The sequence below is a fragment of the Equus caballus genome, chromosome 1, assembly GCF_041296265.1.
Source record: "Equus caballus isolate H_3958 breed thoroughbred chromosome 1, TB-T2T, whole genome shotgun sequence".
Lineage (NCBI taxonomy): Eukaryota > Metazoa > Chordata > Mammalia > Perissodactyla > Equidae > Equus > Equus caballus.
Window position 1 is genome coordinate 35,926,647 of NC_091684.1, and position 21,146 is coordinate 35,947,792.

Consider the following 21,146-nt stretch of genomic DNA (forward strand, 5'->3'; position numbering starts at 1 on the left):
ACTGTATTCAGTCCCAGCAAATCTCAATTCTGAATCCAGGTTTATTTTACTAATGGTGACTTTAAGTTTCAATTTTAGTGCTGTCGTGACAAAGAATGTACTTTCATAACGCCCACTGGTCTCCAACAATGCCCAGTGTTTGACCACATAATCAGAAATTTCTGGCTAATTTTGGGACGCATATACTTATCTCCAAAATTTATGGAATGATGTATTCTTTTGATGAGCACAGCTTCCTTTCAGATGGATCAGTTTCCTTAAAAATGAGCTACAATGGGGGCCGGCCCGGTGGCGCAGCGGTTAAGTTCGCACGTTCCGCTTCTCGGCAGCCCGGGGTTCGCTGGTTCGGATCCCGGGTGAGGACATGGCGCCGCTTGGCAGCCATGCTGTGGTAAGCGTCCCACGTATAAACTAGAGGAAGATGGGCACGGATGTTAGCTCAGAGCCAGGATTCCTCAGCAAAAAGAGGAGGACTGGCAGTAGTTAGCTGAGGGCTAATCTTCCTCCAAAAAAAAAAAAAGAGCTACAATGATGAAGCAGATGTTTGATTATCCAGATACACCAAGGTGGCTGGCAAAATCTTAAAACATTATTCTTATACATGAAACACTGTGAATCTCTTCTGCAATTATGATTTCAGTTTCTTCTAAGTAACTCTGCAAGTGCATGAGCTTAGGAATGTTTATAAATGAGAGAATTATGCATTCCTCCCATGCCTCTCAATAAAATATTATCTCATCAGATAATTCTTCTCTTATCTCTTATTAATATAGCATCTCTTTTCCCTTTATCCTCTATTTCTGTACCCTGCTTTATTTGTCACATCACCATCTGACTGTATAATATCTAGGTATTTGTTTATTGTCTATCGTGTTTTTCCCTCTACTAGAATGTGGCAAAGACTAGTCATCCTCCAGGATCCATTCTCCCAGGGATATAGAGCCCTTGAATTTATCTGTGTATATGATCTTTCAGAATCAAAACTCTATTTCCCAGCTTCTGTTAGGGCTAGGCAGTGACCATGTAACAAAACTCGGGCTAATGGAATATTTTGGAAAGCGATGTGGACAACTTTTGGGGTGTGTCCTTTAAAAGGAGTGGGCACGCCATTTCTTACCCCTTTCCTTCTGCCTGTAGTTGGGAACATGGATGCAATGTTGAGCCATCTTGGACCAAGTGGATGAGAAATATACCAGATGGAGCCTGGGTCCCTGGATGATGTTGTAGGACAGAACTTCTAAACAACCATGGGCTACTCTTAAGTGACAAAGAATTATGCTTCTATCTTAATTTAAACCACTCTTATTTTTGGTCCCTGCTAAAGATGACAGAAGCTATATCCCAGCTACTACATTTCAAGATTCCAGGAATGTTTCTGTCTTGTTCACTATTATTTCTCTAGTTCATTAATAGTACTTGGCACATAGTAACAGGTGCTGGATAAATAATTGTTGAATGAATCAATGAATGTTCAAATGCTATGTCCAATCTGAGTCTGAGTATCTTTACTTGTTTGAACAAATCAGCATTACACTTATTTTTGTTTGGTTTGGATTTTGTTTTTACCTTAACATCTTCTAATTCAATGTCTTCAAATGTCTTGTCCCATTAGTAGGCAAATGATGCATTTCAAACCACTAATTCACAGGACCTTTTGGTTTCCCAAAGTCCTTAATCTGAAAAACGTTGTTGAAGAGAGTTTTTCAATAAGTTTCCACTGCCTAGCCATCTGACAGCATTAAAATAAACTAAATATTAATACTCTGCCTCAACTTCTTCCAAGTATCCCATTCCATAAACCGGCCATAGTTAAGGGCAGAAACACTTAAGTCATTAACAACCTCAATCATTTTCTCCATCACATCATGCTAGGAACCTGCCCTACACTTTCTCCTGAAGAAGGATGAAATGGAGCTTGGTTATCCCAATCATCTCTTCAACTTATACAAACTCTTGGAAGCCTTGTACTCCCTCCTTTCTTTGCATATCACTAAAAGTGAACTCAGTGTCTACATGTTTATAAAAAACTTCTCAAAATCCTCGGCAAGTAGTTAGATCCTTTTAGTCATATTTGCTAGATACTAATTATTTTGTAAAACCTTCTTTTTTGTTGTTTTGCAAAAAAACTTTCCAAGATAGCACTTAGGATTCAACACATGGGCTATAAGGTTAGATGCCCTGACAGAGAATAACTTGGTATATTGGGGTAGCCTACAAAAGGTTCACAAAAGGGATGAGATATACTTACCAAGTCTTTGTAAAATGGCCAGCATCTTAAGTAGTGGAGTGAATGGGGGCATGACAGGAAGAGGGAACCAGCTCAGGCAAGGGCTTGGAGGCTGGCAGGGGACAGAATAGCACTATTCATAACAGCTTCAAATTGGGAACAATCCAAATAACTGTTAACAGTGGAATGGATAAAGAGTAGGATAGTCATGAAATGGAATGGAATAGTAAATAGCAATGAGAATGCACAAACTACAACTACACACAACAACATGAATGAATCTCACAGATAAAATGTTGGGTAAAAGAAGACATACAAAATAGTACCTACTATGAATTCCTTTACATAAAGTTCAAAAATAGAGCAAATGAATGTATGGTGTTAGAAGACAGGATTGGTTCCTTTTGGGGAAGGGGGAGAGAGAGAGAGAAAGACTGGAAGAGGATACAAGGAAGTTGTCTAAAATGCTAATGCTCCATTTGTTGATTTTGGTGCTGGTTACATCTCTGTGTCCACCTTGTGAAATATATGGAGCAGTATACTTTGTACGGTCTGCGTATTTCTCTGTAGGTATGTTATACTTCAATCATCATCAACATCATCATTGTAAAGAGAAAAGGGCCAAGAATAGTAAGGATACTTCTAAAAAGAAGTTGTTAAGCCTTCCTAATGTTATTGGCACAGTGATGAATAAATTAACCAACACACTAGATCAGAGGCTCAGAGAGGACCTATGCATACATGGAACTTTGGGATATGAGAAGGGTGGCATGTCAGCTTAGAAATAGAAAATGGATATTGCAATGGAAATAGATTAAAATGAGATCTTGCCTCACATCTTATACAATATCAAGGATTTAAATGGATTAGGGATTAAATGTCAAAAACAAAACTTTAAAACTCTTAGTAGAATATACAAGTGAATATCTTTTAGGCTTCAGGTAGAGACACATTTCTTTAAAACAAGAAGCACTGACCATAAAATAAAACTTCAACAAATTTGACTATAAAAATTAAGAGTTTTGTTTACCAAAAGAAATATTACAAAAAAGAAAAAAAATTTAAAATTGTGAAAATATGAGCAATACACATAAACAAAAAAGAATAATATCAGGAATATATAAAGAACTCCTACAAATCAATCAGAAGCACTAGCAACCCAATAGAAAATGGGCAAAAGATTTGAGGCATTTCACAAAAAAAGAAGCCATATGGCCAATGACAATACAAAGATCTGGTTAACATCATTAGTGATCAGGAAAATGCAAAATTAACCACGGAAATATATTTTTAAACCTGCTTGATTGGCAAAAATAACAAATTGAAAAATGTCAAGTATTAGAGAGGAAGGTTGATCCAGAGAATCTTTTATACATCACTGGGGGCAGGGGGCATGGAGTCTAAAAGGTGCAGGCACTTTAGAAAACAGTTTACCCTTATCTCCCAAAATGAATATGCACGTATCCTAGGTTTCAGCCATTCCACTTCTAGGTATATATCCAAAAGAAAATTTGGGAAATGTATAACAAGCAACATATACAAAAATGGTCATGGAAGCACTGTTTAAAATACTAAAAATGTGAAAACACTCTAAATGTCCATCAACTGGAGAACACATGCACAAACTATGATATAGTTACACCGAGGAATATTATACAGCAATAAAAACAAAGGAACTACAGCGACATACAACAGTATATATGAAACAGAAACAATGTTATGTAAAAAAATTCTCAAAAGATTACACATAGTATACCTTTATGTAAAGTTCAAAACAACTAAAATGTAATACATATAGTTTTCTTATTGAGGTGAAATTCACATAACATACAATTAAGGAACTATTTTAAAGGGTACAATTCAGTGGCACTTATTAAAAATGTATAGTTCTTAAAAATACATGTAGACGCAACAACACTGTATACAAAGGGGAGTCAAGGAATGACGGACATGGGGGATACACGATGATGGTACGGTGGTGGAGGGGACAGGAAGAGGTGTGGAATGGCCAAAAGAAGGGACTCATACAGCTAGATATAGGGGTTTTCAAGGTCTCAGCTCTAGTTTTGGCTGGAAGGTTTATGAGTGTTTTATTATTGAAAATGACCAAATACATAAACAAACAAATAAATAAACAAACTGGTCCTCTTTGCCCCCTCATATCAACAGATGCCATCAACAACTTTCTGCAAAATATAGGAGGCAATATTCACAATAGTTGTTTTGAAAACAAAACAAGAAAATTCCTATTCTATTGAGAAAAATTACATCACTTTAAAATTTTAGAGGTAGTAATTTCTTTGGGGAAAAAAATGGTTACGGCGAAATGGCAAAAAGCCTCTGAAATTAGCATTATATTTGGAATATATTTGGAATAAGTCACATGGACTCCTGCAAGGGAGAAAGGTGGTCAGTTTTCTTATGATGGAACATTTTGCCTTCTCACTCCTGGCAGGACACAGCTGATATCCCACCTCCTCCGGGAAGCCTTCTCGGACTATACAAATCCTCCTGCTGCTCTTGCAGCACTTAGAGACTATATCTCACAATTCAGAGTTATTCTGTCAGGGTCCCTAGAGAAAAATCTGTATTTTCAGGGAAATAATACAGAATTTTGGTTAAAAATCAAAGCTTAAGAATCAAAGAGAAACAACAGCAGTAGTGCCAGGTACCGTTCTAAACGCTTTAAAATTAAGAACATTTTTCTTAACATTTAACATATAACAACCTCTTTTTCTTAACATTTAACATATAACAATCTCTTAATCTTTACAACAACTCAAAGAAGGTTAAATTATTATCCTCACTTTAGAGGTGAGGAGACAGCAGCACAGAGAGCTTAAGTAACTTTCATGAGGTCACAGTGCTGGTAAGGACAGGGTCAGACTTGAATCCAGGCAGTCTGGCTCCCACGCTCGCTTAGCCACTATGGAGCCTTAAGCCTTCAATAACTTAACTGTTGTGATAGAATCGGTTCAACGACACACCTCTAGGTCAGAAATACTGTTTGGCCTCTGGCAGAGGGCAGGAGAGTAGGCTCAAGAGCCACCTGGGTTCCAGGCCTGGTTCTGAAACTGATGCCTGAGCAGACCTAGGCAAGGCCACTGCTTCTCTTTGAGCCTCAGTTTTCCTCTCCGTAAAATGAAGGGTTAGATCTGATGGTCTCCAGGGCCCTTCCAGCGCTGATATTTCATGAGCCTGGGATTCCTGGCTTGATTCCTTGCAGCACTGGCCATACTGGCTCTTCCCAGGCCAGGTCCGGCCCCTCCTGCTGGGCTCAGTGTCTCACATTTGGCTCCACTTCCCATAAATAAGAGAAAAAGAACAAGGGAAAAAATATCCTCCTGAGAGACTGGGAGGGATCCCACGGCTGCTCCGACGTATGCTTTGAAGAACTTACAGTCATTAACTAGAGAGAGCTACCTGCCAAGTGAAGGATGGAAAGAAACTAGCCTAAGGGGAGAGATGAACTCACAAAACTTGGCTACATGCAAATTAAAAGGACATCTCTGAGTACTTAAAGAACTGACAATGTTATTGCAACAAGATGAGCCAGCTTCTTAAAGAAGTGAAGACAGGATAAGCCATGAAAACTTGAATGGACCAGAGAACACAGGAAAAACCTGAAAAACTATGCACAAATCAGTTATGTACAATCTTGGAAAACACAGGAATAAATCAAAGATAGCATGGGCATGTCTGCCTCCAGCATCTCACCATGAACTCCTCCAGGGCAAGTGCTGCATCAGGAATCTCTGAATCCCAGGAACCCTGAAGGCAGTGGGGTTCAGAATGAGCTGACATTAACAGAGCATCTACTATGTGACAGGCTGTATCGTGTATTTTTATACTATTTTAGAGATGAGGAGACAGAGTCTATAGAGATCCAGATTTCAGTTCTGTCTTCTGTCATTAGCTACACGAACCTGGTTGAGCAACTTCACCTGTCGAGGCCTTGGCTACTTTATACACAAAACGAGGGGCTGAATAAGGTTACAGAAGATGGGCCTTCGAGATCAAGAATTCCACAGTTCATAAAATTATCAGATACTTATTTTATATTCACCTAGAAAAGCATTCATGCTGGACCAGTTTAATTTGTTTGTATTTCAGACCATTGGAACTCAATGGACTCCACTGTGCAATATACGAATCCAAGAGAAAAACAATTGCAGCTTTGGGTTTGAGTAGCTCTTCTGATTCTGTTCCACATGGTCCTACCCAGGATCACCATGTATGGCTGAGCATGCTGCGCCCTGTATAAGGGCACCTGGCCAAGATGGGCGGGAGAGATGAAATTTCAATCTGGCATGAGCTTTGTGCCCACAAGGCTGAGTCCAAACCAAAGGTACATATGGGTTTGTGCGTTCCTCGGAACTATCCATTAGACACTGAAGGAAAGTAGTGAGCAAGACTGGGAAGCAATGGCCAAGTTTATGTTCCAGTTTATGCTGTATGCAGAACTTAGAATTTTACCTTTGCTCAAAACATTTCCAGACACCTTCCATCTTCAGTCAGTTTGTAAGACCCGTGATAAAACCAATCCTACGCTTCATAGACACACATCAATATTGACCTAAACCAGCATTAGCGAGGATGCTTGATGCACTGTTTCTAAAATCTCAATCCAAGCTCAAGGGATTAAGATGTTATGCATAATGGCAGCATAAATGGAAAATGGAGACAGCCTTTCAAGGTGATTCCTTGGAAAGAAACAACACTTATTTAGCTGAACGTGTCCAGGTATTTAAAATAAATCTATTTCATTACCCTCGTATTTCCAAAGCACGGCAGCTACCAAATAGTTGGCAAAAAGACAAAAAACACAAAAACTTTGAGAAAAACACTTGCTGGATTCCATTTTGGGCTTCTAACGTGTTGGCTTTACATGTGGACATTTCTTTACCACCATTATCAAGTCATTCATTTTGAGCTTCTGATTTTCCTAGCAACAAATTAGATTTGTCCTAGTTCACTCACATTCTTTTTCCTTCATATTGTGATCAAGAGCTACCAAGCCCGTTCATTCTGGATGTCCTGGGCCAGTCTCCATTTCAAATATTCTGCCCCTCTCTTCTCTCAATAAAAAGTTCCCAACTTTTTTATTTGGAAAATATGGTCGCCACAATAATGACATTACCCTCCCAAAATATCAGTCATGCCAAAGTCAGACCATCATTACAGTGCCTTTATTTGGTTTGTGGCCATCAAAAGGAGAAGCGGCTGGTCCATCCAGGGCCTGAGACTATTTTCTTGGCCTCATTAAGGAGAAAAATAATGCATTTGCTACTAAACAAGTTTTACATTCACCAATTTAGAACTCAAATGAACTTTTCCCATTTTCTAGAAAAGAGTTTTTCAAGGCTAAGAAATGACTATTTGATGGAAGGGTACACTATCTGGAAAAACTGAAGCCATGGGGCTTTCCAACTGCCAAACTCCCACACGCTGGCTCTCAAGGCACATCTACACTCACTGTTCAAGTGTCACCGTTTATAATTTGGTGCTAAATCTTTCTGAAACTGGGCTACTCAACATGACCCACGGACAAATTGATTCCTTATTCTGTTAAAACACAGGGATAAGACGAAGTAGGTGTCAGAGGTAAAAGTTACCTAATCTCAAGTTGAAAACGAAGTGATTAAAACTAGGCCAGCATCAAGAAACAGAAACCAAAGGGTCGGGTTTCGGCGAGCAGGTTACCCTCTGCTTGCAGCATTTATGAAAGGAAACAGCAGACTCGGGTTTTGTTGTGCTGCGTCCACAGTGGGTTTTGAGCCTCCTTTCTTCCCAGGTCTCTTATTCCGAATCCTCAGCAGAGAGTAAGAGGAGAAAAGTTACAACTGCAGGGACATTTAAGAACCATTTAGCAAGCATTTGAATACACAACCAGCTTAATTTTTCCTGCAGCCTCACAACCTTGTGAAGTAGGTGAACACTTCATATTAATGGTGTGACTATGGAAAGAAATGTTACTGAGTAATGTTTTTCATACTCAGCTCAGTTGGTCAGAACCCTTGAAGATCACAGAAAACTTTAAATTAAAATGGAAAAATACTAAATTATGTTCCCGCTCGTTTTGGTCATTTCAGCATGATCATGAATAAGCTATAGATTCTGAGTCAGATGTGCAGTTTGCTTTGGACTTTGTTCTTGCTTACTTACTTATAAAACTTTTAAAACGTACTTCTAAATTACAGCAATTCAGTAAAAAATTCAAACCTTCGGGCTTGGTTTCCTCCCCCTAGCAGGCTGAGTCATAAAAATAAATCTTAGCTATTTCAATAGCCAACACACCCCTCACATTAAAAATTGGTATTGTTCCCCATGTCTCCCATTTCATCCAAAGGTCACACCCAGCTCCCATTTGAAGGCAGAAACAGCTCCAGGACTCATCCAGCTCAACATTTGCACATTTAATAAGAGAACAGAACCTCTGCCAAGTTATAGGGGTGAGTTACATCAGAATCTTCCAGAGGAACTTCTGAGGAGTGGCAATAAGCCTGGGCTTTGGGGGGAGCCAGACCTGGGTTCGAGTCCTGACACTGTGTGACCTTGGTCATGTTACTGATTAATGAGCATGAAATGGGGGTGTTCACAGCATCGACCTCATAGACAGCTGCTATGAGAATGAAAGGAGGGAAAAGACGTCTGGGAAGCTCAACGCGTGGCACACAATAGGAGTTCACTAAGTGCTTGCTGTTTTACTGCTGCCGGCATTTCAGGGCTTAGCCAATGATGAAGGAGCATCTCTCCACGTGCTGGAGGAGTGACAAGGTTCCCCCCCAATCAAACCTCCAGCAGGCACTGCTGAGGGAGGTAGAATATTCACTCAACCCAAAATCCAGGGTCAGGACTTAAATCAGGAAGTCATAGACTGCTGGGCTTTAAGAGTTAAGAGGAAACGTGCAACTTACAACTCGTCAAGTTAATATATGCAAATTATATACACAGTGTCTGACACACAGCAGGCAACGAATACATCTGCGCTCATTTTCTTTTACACCCAAAGGCACTAAAATCCCAGACCTTAAAGTGACTTGCTTAAGGTCACACAACCAGTTAATGGCAAAGCAGGAACTGGTAATGGATGTTTTTTTTTGGCGGGGGGAGTGGAGTGCTGCCTCAAGTCTATTATGGAGGGTATTGTGGGTCAGATGGTTTGAAGGAACTGGCCCAACACATTCCAAACTCCAAGAATGATCTCTCCAACCAACAAACACAGCATGCCATCCCATCCATTTTACCACCAACCCCATCCCTGACCACCAGTGAGAAAGAGAAGCTGGATTCCCTATGGTCCATGGCGGAAATCCCTACCTGTAAGGATTGGGTTCTAAAGGGCAGGGATAGAGCTCCGGGGTCTTGAGAGGAGGTGGCTTTCTTTCCTTGCTGGCCCACTGCAGATCACACCAGTCTCAGGTGCCCCCTTATAAACACAAAACGTTTGGAAACTTTCCCAAGGGTTTTTACAGCCAGTTGAAACGTGGGGCCAGGGACAAGGAGGTCCAAATATGTCCCTTCTTTGTCCTCAAGGCCAAGTCTTTGGAGGTGAAAAGCATGGATTTCTGGATTCACAGGACAGAAAAAGACCCTTTTGAATGTCAATGGAAAATTCTGATTCTGTCCTAGGTATTGCACAAAGAAATTGGTTCCAAGCTCTGAGGGTCATGGGGAGGACAGCTAACAAGTCTGCGCTGGGTCTGGGGAAGGAGAGAAGGAGACATCAGGAGCAGGTGGAAAATGCTTTTCTTTATTTATAATACAGGCAGTCATTCAAGAAGTATGTATTGAACACTGACTGTCAGAAAATCTGGGCTGGGGTCCATGGTGGGAGAAGGGGCTGGCAGGGAAGACCATGGAGAGGACATGAAATCCAAGTTCAGGACTGAAAGATAAGTAGGAATTAGCCAGGTAGAGAGGGGTGTTCTAAGCCAGGAGTAGACAAACTTTTGCAGTAAAGGACCAGACAAGAAATATTTCAGTTTCTACAGGTCACACAGTCTTGATTGCAGCCACTCGACTCTGCTGTTAAACAGGGAGAAAGGGGCTACAGAAAATACACAAAGGAATGACTGTGGTTGTGTTCCAGTAATCGTCACTTGTGAACAGTGAAATTTGAATTTCATATAATTTTCACATGTCATGAAACATTCTACTTCTTTTGACTTTTTTAACCCTTTAAAAATGAGGAAACATTCTTAGCTTACATCTTAAGAATATCTGAGGTATTAAGGTATATGGGGTTTAGTCAATGTCATTCCTGAACTGGGAAGATGATATGCATTTCTAAACCATAGATTATCTCTTAGACTGTCATACCCAGGGCTGGGACTAGGGTGAGACAAGTGAGGTGCCTAGGGCTCAAAATTTAAGGAGGCACTCACTAACAAGTAGAGGATTGGCCCCTGCGAGATTCTGAGAGTGAGTGCCTCCTTAAATTCTCTACCTTAGGTACCTCAATGTCTCACCCTAGGCCTGGCCCTGCCCACACTTGTGGATAATGGAGTACCTTAATGTGAAGTGCTGACCTCAATCATCACTGCCTCGGATGCCTTTTTGTGATGCACAAATTTTCAGATGACAATCTGGTTCCCAACCAGATTCTGGAATGCAGAATTGGATAATAAGAAAAACAACCTACATAATAAAAAGTTTAGGCAGAAGAGGAGGGAGAAACTATGCCGATTGGATTTTGGAGTAAATGTAGGGGAGAACGAAGACAAAAAATTTTACTTGAAAGTTGTTGCCGGTGGGTTAGTGTGAGAAAGACTGAGAATGAGATCAATGTCCAAAGAAAATGTTTAACAAGTTTCCCTGTGCATTAAAATTGTAAACCTTATTTGCCATTCTCTTGACTGTCATCCATTATACCTACACCTATATCTATATCTAGATATTGCAAATCATACATCTGATAATGGACTTACATGCAGAGTATATAAAGAACCCAATAATAAAAAAAACTTAATTAAAATATGAGCAAAGGATTTGAATAGGCATTTCTCCAAAGATATACAAATGGCCAATAAGTTGAAAAGACGTTCAATATCATTAGCCATCAGGAAAATACAATACAATATGATATCACTTCATACCCACTAGGATGATTATAAGTGAAAAGATGGACACTAGGAAATGTTGGTCAGAATGTGGAGAAATTGCAGCCTGTCACACACCACTGGTGGGAATGTAAAATGGTCCAGCTGCTTTGGAAAACAGTCTGGCAGTTCCTCAAAAGGTTAAACACAATCATATGACCCAGCAACTCCATTCCTAGATATATACCCCAAAGAAATGAAAACACATGTCCACACAAAAACTTGCAGATGGATGTTCATAGTAGTATTATGCATAATAGCCAAAAAGTAGAAACAACCCAATGACCAACAACTGATGAATGGATAAACAAAATGTGGTATTTTCATACAATGGAATATTATTCAGCAGTAAAAAGTAACAAAGTACCAATACATGCTACAACAGAGATGAACCTCAAACCTTGAAAATATTATGCTAAGTGAAAGAAGCCAGTCAAAAGGACCACATACTATGTGAGTTCATTCATATAAAGTCCAGAACAGGGAAATCTATAGACACAGAAAGTAGATCAGTGGATGCTTAGGGCTGGGGGAGGAGGAAGGGCTGGGGGAACGGAGGGTGATTCCTAAAGGGTATGGGGTTTCTTTTTGAGGTGATGAAAATGTTCTAAAATTATGGTGACGGTTGCACATATCTGTGAACATACCCAAACCAATAAATTACATACTTCAAATAGGTGAACTGTATGGTACGTGAATGATATCTCAATAAAGCTGTTAAAAAAAAGAAGAAATCAAAGCATTTCTCTTGCCCTCTAAGGAGACCTGCTATTGGGTTTCAAAGTATGGGCTCTCCTCACACTTGAAAGAGGATCGTGTCTTCGTGTTGCTGAAGGCTGAGGTGGTTTTCTGCTAAGCTCTCTCCAAAGGGCTTGAGGGGTGATGGCCTAAACCAGAGGGAACGGGCTGGGGCTCAAGGGCCAAGTGTTGGGGTTAGGGGCTGGGATGCTGAACTCCGCAGGACCCACATTTAATCTGAGGCTCTGAATGTGTCCAGGCCAGCCGCTAGAACAAAGAACCACTGGCACCATTTTGGCGTCATGGGGCTCTTCAGGGCCAGAAAATGACCCCAGCACTATTGTCCGAGAACAGCTTTTCAGGGAGGGCTCTGTCTGAGCCACAAGTTATTCTAGTCATGGAGGGGTTGGGGGATGGTCACCCCTCACCCCCGATGATGCTTCAGTCCTTGAAGGCGGAATCATTTGGTCACCAGGAGAGAAAGCTCTGCACCACTCTAGGAGGCCTACCAACCCCAGGGGTACTGCTGTATTTGAATCGGCACCCAGGGAGGGATCAAGGGGAGAGGGACACTCCTATCGCTTATGATCGTGGGGAAGTCATTCTATGGGCAGCCTGAGTGCCTACTGTGTAAAACTGCAGCGTGTGGATCAGATCAGAGCTCCACCTGATGGACTCATCCTTGCCCACAGGTTTTGATTCTTTTCAGGTCACAGTCTAACCAGGGCCCATTTCCGGGGATGGGGCCTCTCCAGCTGCTATGCAGGACATCTGGGGAAAAGGATTAAACAAAAAAACTCTCATGCTGACACTGTCCCAAGGCTACTATGAGCAAAACAGTGGCCATGAATACATTCACTTTAAACTAGAGTCCAGGGTCAGTGTTCTTCATTCCATTTTTTGCCAAATCCTAGCCAAAGAGCTGGTGTAACTACAGAGATGTGGAAGTAAATTTATCGTAAACTGCCTCAATGCAGCTTAGAAGGGAAAGTCATCCAATCATCACAGAGCTGGCCTCTGACAGCCCGTCACATTTTCCACTGATGCGCTGGACGTGACTATGCTGCACAGGAGTTTACTGTGGGAGCTGGATTCCCTTTCACTGTGCTCAGCAGGAAGGGGCCAGCATCATCCTATACCCATGTCATGAACCTGACATACCCTTAGTAATGGAAGAGGAGGCCTGGCATGTCACCAAGCACAAGCTTTCAGCTTAGCCTGCACACCCTGTGAAATTTTAATTATTACAAGGTCCAAATTGTACCCAAGGTGCAGGGAGACCGAATTTCCAGACAAGAAAACAAGACACGTTGCTATTTCAACAGCCATCAGTCACAACACTGGACAGCAGGGCTCAGTGGATATCTGATCATCCATAAAAGTTACAACTTAGAAGATGAATTTATTATCAGTCGGTCCCTTAGCATTTAACACAGAAAATTTAGAATCAAGGACATACATACTGACAAAGATATTTATGCTAAACACAAAAAATTTTCATTGCGTCTCAAGTTTAACTTTCTCTGCTAGAAAGTAGAATAAATGTGAAGAAAGACACATTTTAGAGGAAGAAAGGAGCTAGCAACATAGAAGCTGGTTTTGACCTTCCTTTTAAATTTACAGTTTTTCTAGTCTGATTTTTAAAAAAAATAAAACTTCATTTTTTCTATTTTGCTGTACATATTCTTGTACGGTAAATCCTCTCGTGGATTCAAGGCAGGGAAATAAATGAAACGATAATACAGGAGCTGGTGGACTGTCTGCCCCAGTCACCCTCACTTTCTCCACGTTCCATCACTCGGGGCACGCGGAACTCAGGTTACGTGAATGATGCCAGCAGAGGCAGGAACTTCTTGTACTTCATATTCAGGATAACTCTAGGGACCTAAACTCCCCAAAATTTAGGCAGGAAGAGAATTTTTTGAAAGGAAAAACACCCGTAACCAACTTCTAACCTGGAGACTTTAGCCAAAATATGCTGTCGAAAGCAGGAGAGAGGGAGGGTGGCTGTAACTGGGTAAGGAGTAGGGTTTTAATTCTTCACAAGCAGAGGGAGGAGGATACCAAGATGGTTAGTCAGTCAACAAACATTAATCCTCATTAATGTCTCCCATGCAAATCCATTCTCCTCTGCCCAGCTGTGCAAATATAAATTAACTGGGGCGTTTTGATGAAGGGATACAAGAAAAAAATTTTTCATGTGAGGCAAAGGAACTAAATGGACAAATAAGACATACTTTAAACGCGTGGGAAGGATTGTTCAAGCTACCACATCATAGACTGAAGGACATACACTCAAACTCACACCACCGGAAACGTCCCTGTGTGAGCAGCTACCAAAGAGAAGAAGGAGGAGATGGGGCCATGTTCACAACAAAGCATGCAATAAACCGCCAGAGGGAAAAGAGCGGCACTCACTCCCGCCAGGCACGATGCTGATGACTTTATAGTGGCATTTCTCACTTTACACATAAGGTAATTGGGGACAAAGACATTAAACAAATTGCCTGAGTCATTTTCAGTTCAGGCCTACCGACTCCACACACCATGTTTCTAAGCATGACGTTGTCCTCTTTTCTATATACTTAGCCTTATGCTTGCATTATGGAGAGCAGAAAAAAGCTAGGGCCATTTCTTGCCCTTAACAAATTTACAACCTGACTGGGGAACCAGGATGGACACGTGGAATAATCAGAAAATAGGACCAGGAGCATAGCACTAGGGTCTGCCTTTTTTAGGTGAAGGGAACAATTTATAGGAGCTGGGGCGAAGTGGCTATAATTCATCTGTGCAACTTTTGAGAATGATTTCCAGCAGAGTCTAAACTAAAAAACAAGATACAGGGGCCAGCCCGGTGGCTCAGCGGTTAACTGTGCACGTTCCACTTTGGTGGCCCAGGGTTCGCCGGTTCGGATCCCGGGTGCACACCTATGCACTGCTTGTCAAGCCATGCTGTGGTAGGTGTCCCACATATAAAGTAGAGGAAGATGGGCATGAATGTTAGCTCAGGGCCAGTCTTCGTCAGCAAAAAGAGAAGGATTGGTGGCAGATGTTAGCTCTGGGCAATCTTCCTCAAAAAAAAAAAAAAAAAAAAACCAAGATATAGACAGAAGACCATACTTTAGAAAATACTGATTCATTCCTGCCATAGTATGGTTTAAATGTTCAAAAAGGACTCTCCCTTTCAGAAAGCTCTGTTAAGAAAGGACAGGAGGATGGTCAGCCCATCCCCCAGCTTCATTTACGGGTTAATAAAAATGCTCCTGGAAACCCAGTCACAACAGAGGAGAGAGAAGTTCCTGAGCTCACTGTGACAGTGGTGTGACAACTCCCCCCAGGCTACAGAGAATAGGAAGCAGGGAGGAAATGATTTGCATGATCTTTTCAGTTCTTTTCATTGGAAATTCCCCATGCTGGGCCTCTGACTAAAAGGAGCAGGTTTGAGCCAGGGACCTGTGAACATTCTCAGAAGAAGAGCAAGGCTCCAGAAACAGGAAGAATGAGCACAGGTATGCCATAAATTCTTCTGAAATTTACTCCAGATTCATGACCCTCATGCCTGTATAAGTGTGTGGGGAACTATAATAATTGTTCTCAAGCAATCTACTTCCATTCACTTTGCTATATTTAAATCTCTGTTGTGTTCTTAATCTTCCATTTCAAGTGTACATGAGTTTAAAAATCACTGCACTTTTAAGTGGGATGATGTGTTGCTGTGGTGGGGGAAAGTCATAGATGAGTCATCATAGTGCAGGCAGGACACGAGTGCCTGTGATGAGCACCTTTCTCCCTGCTGGATAAAATTCAGTCTGAAGAGCTGGGGAGCAGCTGGGTGGCTGACACTGCCTCCTGACTCAGGTTTCATGAGGGATCAGGTAAAGATTCAAAAACAAATCTGTGACATTGCTGGGGTGAATGGTCGGTCAAATGTACAGAGGGAAGGGCGGGCAGGCTCACTTTTCAGGCAGGCTCCCAGGTCAGCCTTGACACTCCTGAGAGCCCAAACAGCATCAAAGTCTTTGGGACAGAGTGAACAGTCCCAAGATGTCCTGACCAAAAAGCAAAGAGCTCAGTTTAAGCTCCCAGTCAGTGTGGTCAACTCTACAGAATCATAGAATCACCAGGGCAACCTTGAAAAAAATATCCATGCTGTGCCCTACCCTAGCCATTCTGATTCAGAGGGTCTGGGGTGGGAGGTGGACACTGTAATCCTAACACATAACCAGGGTTAGAACCATCTTACTGACCACGGCCATGTCTGAGATGCCACATGCATCAGGGAGTGAGGCTACTCAATCAACAGATGCTGAGATGAACAGAATTCTTCGGTTCCTTTAAAAGCTTACCCTAAAATTTATTTCTTTGTGGATCTTAAGAAACTAAGAGTGTGGGCTGCCTGGATTACAATCCTAGTTATACGACTTCTAAGCAACCCTGGACAAATTACATGACTTCCCTGACATTCCGTTTTCTAAGCAATACAACGGGGTTAATAATCAAACCAATATCACAGGGTAGTTGAGGTGCCTGCACAAAATCAAGAACGTAAATTATTTCGCCCAATGCTTGGCACATGTAAAATGCTCAGTAAATTATAGCTACCACGATTGATGATGAGGAAAGTAAAAATATACTAGCTACATTTCAATAAAAAGGATGTTTTTCTAGCTTGGGAGTTTATTTATAGGGCCAGGTTTCAAGGAATTGTGAAAAACCGGAACATGAGAGTTTCAGAAACAGTTCCCCATCAAGCACAGTTGAAGGAAGCAGGGCTATTTAGCCAGGAGAAGAAAAAGCCAAGAGTATACATGGTGCTGGCTTCAGATGCAAGGATCAGGTCGAAGATGGGGCAGCCCGATAGTGAGCATCTCTAGAGGAGGACTCTTAACTTAAAGAGGGGGGACCATGGATAGAATTCAGAGAGCCCAGAAACTTAGATTAAAAAAAAATATTTTTATTAATCTCAAACAGAAATTTAGCATTTCCTTCAATTATTAATAGGGGCAACAGACATTTCTATATATTACAGTCATGGCAGAGACCCTAAAATAGTATTTATATTTAGGATGACATAGTGCCCATAGGTTTGCCCAGGACTGAGGAGTGTCCAAGGACACGGGACTTGTAGCGCTAAAACTGGGAAAGTCCCAGGCAAACCATTCCCTCCTTACATTGATCACTACTTAGAAATTACTGTAGTTATCACGTTGCTGGATGCTATTAGCTAGTGTGTTAATAAAGAAGCACCTGCCTTCTTAATGACAATTTCAAAAAATATCTTGATAAACATACATCCACATAATCCGTGTCCTTTATAATGCTTTGTATTTCATTTGATGCACTTTAAAGCACTCTTCTGAGTCCACAGGCTTCATCAAATTGTGTCCATGGCACAAAAAACGTTAAGAGGAAAGAAACTGGGAGCACTGAGTGAAAAACGGAGGAAACCAGATTTAAGTTCCTTTAGGCCTTACAATCTAAAAACAAGGATAAGCTACACGGTAGAAGAGGACAGAGGCGTGTATCCCCAAAGGACACTAGATAATCAGCTGACGGAACCATTTTCCCACTGCCAAGAGTCTCTTTCTTGTAATCCCACATGGAGTAACCACGCAATCTCCCTAGTTTCCCCACTCCTGATGACACAGTATGTGTCTTTTGTTATTATATTGCAGACTTATCTCAATCTTGACAGCTATCAATTGGAGAATCTGTTAGGTCTACCAGATTCCAATAACTACAAATACTTCCCCTAAGAATCATAATTTCACAGAACGTAAAATTTTCCATGAATTAAGACAATGGAAATTTGGATTTTAAAAGATCAAGTTGAAAGAAATTATCAAAAGAGACTTTAACTCTTACCGGATACCACTGGGCTTCTGACAGACACCGGCTCCCATCTTGCCCAGTCACCACTGTTGACAGCCGTTCCGTTACTCTCCCACAGGGCAACAAGAGACCATTTCTCTTCTGATCAATGTAACTCCAAGCTCCCAGCCCAATGTGACCAGAAGGCAGAGTTCTCACAATTGCCCTTGTCCCAGTGTACACAGATTTCTTAACTTCCCTGTCATTTTTACAAAATCTCCTCACTAACAAAGTGGATCGCTCCTTTTTGCTTTTGAAAAAATCTTCTTCTACATCTTCACAATTATCAGGGAAGTCTTCCAAATGGCTCAGAAAGGTCTTCGCAGGAGGACTGTCAGTAAAATCCTCCTTGCAAAAGCTGTCGCTTGAAAATACCACATTGGCCTTCTGGCAAGAACCTTCAAAGCACAAGTATTTGTCATTCAAGGTGTCACAATGATCACACTGCAGCTGTCCATTCTTATTATCACAGTTTTTTGCCAATTCCATCAGTTTACAAGTATACGCCATGTAATTTTTCTTTTGCTCTCCACCAACACCAGGCAGTGGTACACAGTTTCCACAATCATCCAAAATCAAGTTATCTGACAGGGTACAGAAAGTGTCTGACATTCCTCTGTCAACTTCATAGTGAAAGTGAAATACCGCCATGTTGCTGTCAGAGCGTGCCCTGCTGGTATCCATGATCGCTGATTGATTTCCTAAGGGACTAACGTCCTTGGGAGGTCCGTCTATTTCCAGTTGAATTCCAGGGAACACCTTTCTTTCCAGTGAAGAAGGGATTCCAGTTTCCATACACAGGCCTTCCTCTGTGACAGAATCACATGTTTCATAAAACTGGCTCTGAGGAAGGTTTTTCAATATGTTGTTACAGTTAATGTTAAGGTTTTTCACAGAATCTGGCATGGTTTTCTCCCAGCACTTTTCATTACTGTTCTCGTCACTCATTATTTTCTCCCTTGCTATGGAGAAAATCTTGGGCAAGTTGCTTCCAGAAGATTCTTCTTTAAGTGTGTTCAGTTGTGAGATGGCATGAGAAGTTGGCCCACTCTGTCTGATAGTATGCACTTTTGGAACACTGATGTCTGAGACCTTTTCACTACTTTCATCAACAGCCCCTTGAACAGATATCACTTTTCTCTGAGTCACAGGTATGAGAACAGAAGCTGCCATTTCTTCAGAAGTCATCTTGACCAACACACAGGTTTTAGCTACTGCTCTGTTTCTCTTTCCTGGTGATCATGTCAAGATTTTCATAAAACGACTGATTATTAAAATAATCTCAGATATACAAGTCTTCTGAGAAAGAGTGACAATTTCTTTCATTCAGGTACCTTAACAGCCAAATAAATTTCCCCAGTTACAACTTCCTATCATGAGCAATATGTTTTTCTAGATAAGGGTTTTAAGGTGGTAGATCAATTTTCTTTCCCCTGTTATTTGAAGCAATTCTTTCAAAGACTTTTATTCGGGATGGCATTCTGCACCTTCTGATCCATCGCTGACTTACAATGATTTAAAAATCCAGTTTGAATGTTTCCTGTAAGAAAAAGGGATAATGTCAAACACTGTGGCATTAAACAAATTTTTTAAATGAAATCATAATTCTCAGCTAATGCAAAATATGAACCAATTTTGAGGAAGGAGTTTTGCAATCAGAAGTTAGTTTTAATGTCTTAAGTACTTATTTCCCCGATTTCATATTTCAGAAGTTGTTCTTCTAGCCAAGACGGAGTAACAGGGAACAGACTTATCCTCCTGCCTTAAACAACTGGAAAAAAAAGCAGAAAAAAAATGAAATAATGCTTTCCAGATACTGAACAACAGGCAACACAAAACAGTGACCCCTGAAGGAAGAAAAAAAACCAAATGAAGTGAACTCAACAAACGCCCTAGCTTCCAGCTTGAGAGTTTCTAGGCTACAGAAGAGGGAAGAGGAATTCAGGTAGAACCCAAGGCTGTGCCTGATTTAAAGAGAGAAGTTTGAGAGTTTAATGAGGCCAAGGAAGCTGGAGAAAGAAGACACATTAAGCAGAGAGGAGCAAAGATAAGGATGATAGCAGGCTTCTCATGAGAAACAACACAAGTCAGAAGAGAGTGGGGTAAATCTTCAAAGTACTAAAGGCAAAAATACTTCCAACTTAGAATTCTATGCCCAGCAAAAATATCTTCTGAAAACAAAAATGAAATAAAGACTTTTCAGACACATGAAAGCTGAAAGAATGCATCACTAGTAAACTTGCATATAAGATATGGTAAAGGCAGTCCTTTAGGCAGAAGGAAAATGACACCAGGTAGAAATCCGGATCCACGCAAAGGAATAAAAGGGTATAGAAAATGTTAAACACGTGGGTGAATATATTTTTTTCTTACTTTTTAAATCATTTAAGATAATTGACCATTTAAAGCAAAAATAATAACAATGTATTGCGGGGTTTCTAACAAATGCAGAAGTAAAATGTATGACATCAATAGACAAAGGTCACAGAGGGGAAATGGAAGAATATTGTTATAGGGTTATTTTCTAAATGAATTGGTATAGCATTTATTAAAGGCAGGCAGTCATAAGTTAAAGGTATATATACTATAAACCCCAATGCAAACACTTTAAAAAGAGATATAGGTAATAAGTCAAGAAATCAGAATCATAAAGAAATTTCCATTAATAAAAAAGAAGGCAGAAAAAGAGGAAAAGGTGAACAAAGAATAGATGTGAAAAATGGGAAAGAAATGGTAGATTTAAACTGCATCTTTAGGCAACATTTCTAGTTTTTTCTCATAAAATATAAAAATTTTTAACTCCCTCTGTTTAATTCAAATAAGAAATTATTCAGCTGAATATCAGTAGGCATAAAAATTTTCAATTTATGAGTGGCACTATTTAAAAAAATAATTTAGCCTGTCCTTATTCTCTAAATTATTGAACCCTGCTCTATGTTGGGAACTGTGTAATGGGCTAGATAGATAGCCAGTTCCTGCTTGCAAGACTATTGAGAGAGAGAAGGAACTGAACCAACTTCAAACTGATGTGGCAAGTGCAATTATAAAGCTTATACAAGGTACTGTGGGCTCATAGGGTGCCCATCATAAGCATACGATTCCTTTGTAGGCAAAGATGTTCTTCCAAAGGCAACTGATGAGCATTTATGCTCTGCTGTCAACACCAGATTTGCCCTGTCCTTGCCCTCTGCCACACAGATATTTCTCTC

The 21,146-nt window shown here is 40.7% G+C and overlaps 1 protein-coding gene across 6 annotated transcripts in view; it reads right to left on the minus strand.

Annotated features, from left to right (window-relative positions):
• PLCE1 (phospholipase C epsilon 1) overlaps positions 1–21,146 on the minus strand; it is a 298,532-nt gene that overhangs the window by 241,693 nt on the left and 35,693 nt on the right. For all 6 annotated transcript variants that reach the window (XM_023642294.2, XM_070261759.1, XM_023642288.2 and 3 more), the window contains exon 2: positions 17,932–19,477. In XM_023642294.2, the coding sequence (XP_023498062.1) occupies positions 17,932–19,125 (1,194 nt within the window). In that variant the 5' untranslated portion in view covers positions 19,126–19,477. The remainder of the gene's footprint in view (positions 1–17,931; positions 19,478–21,146) is intronic.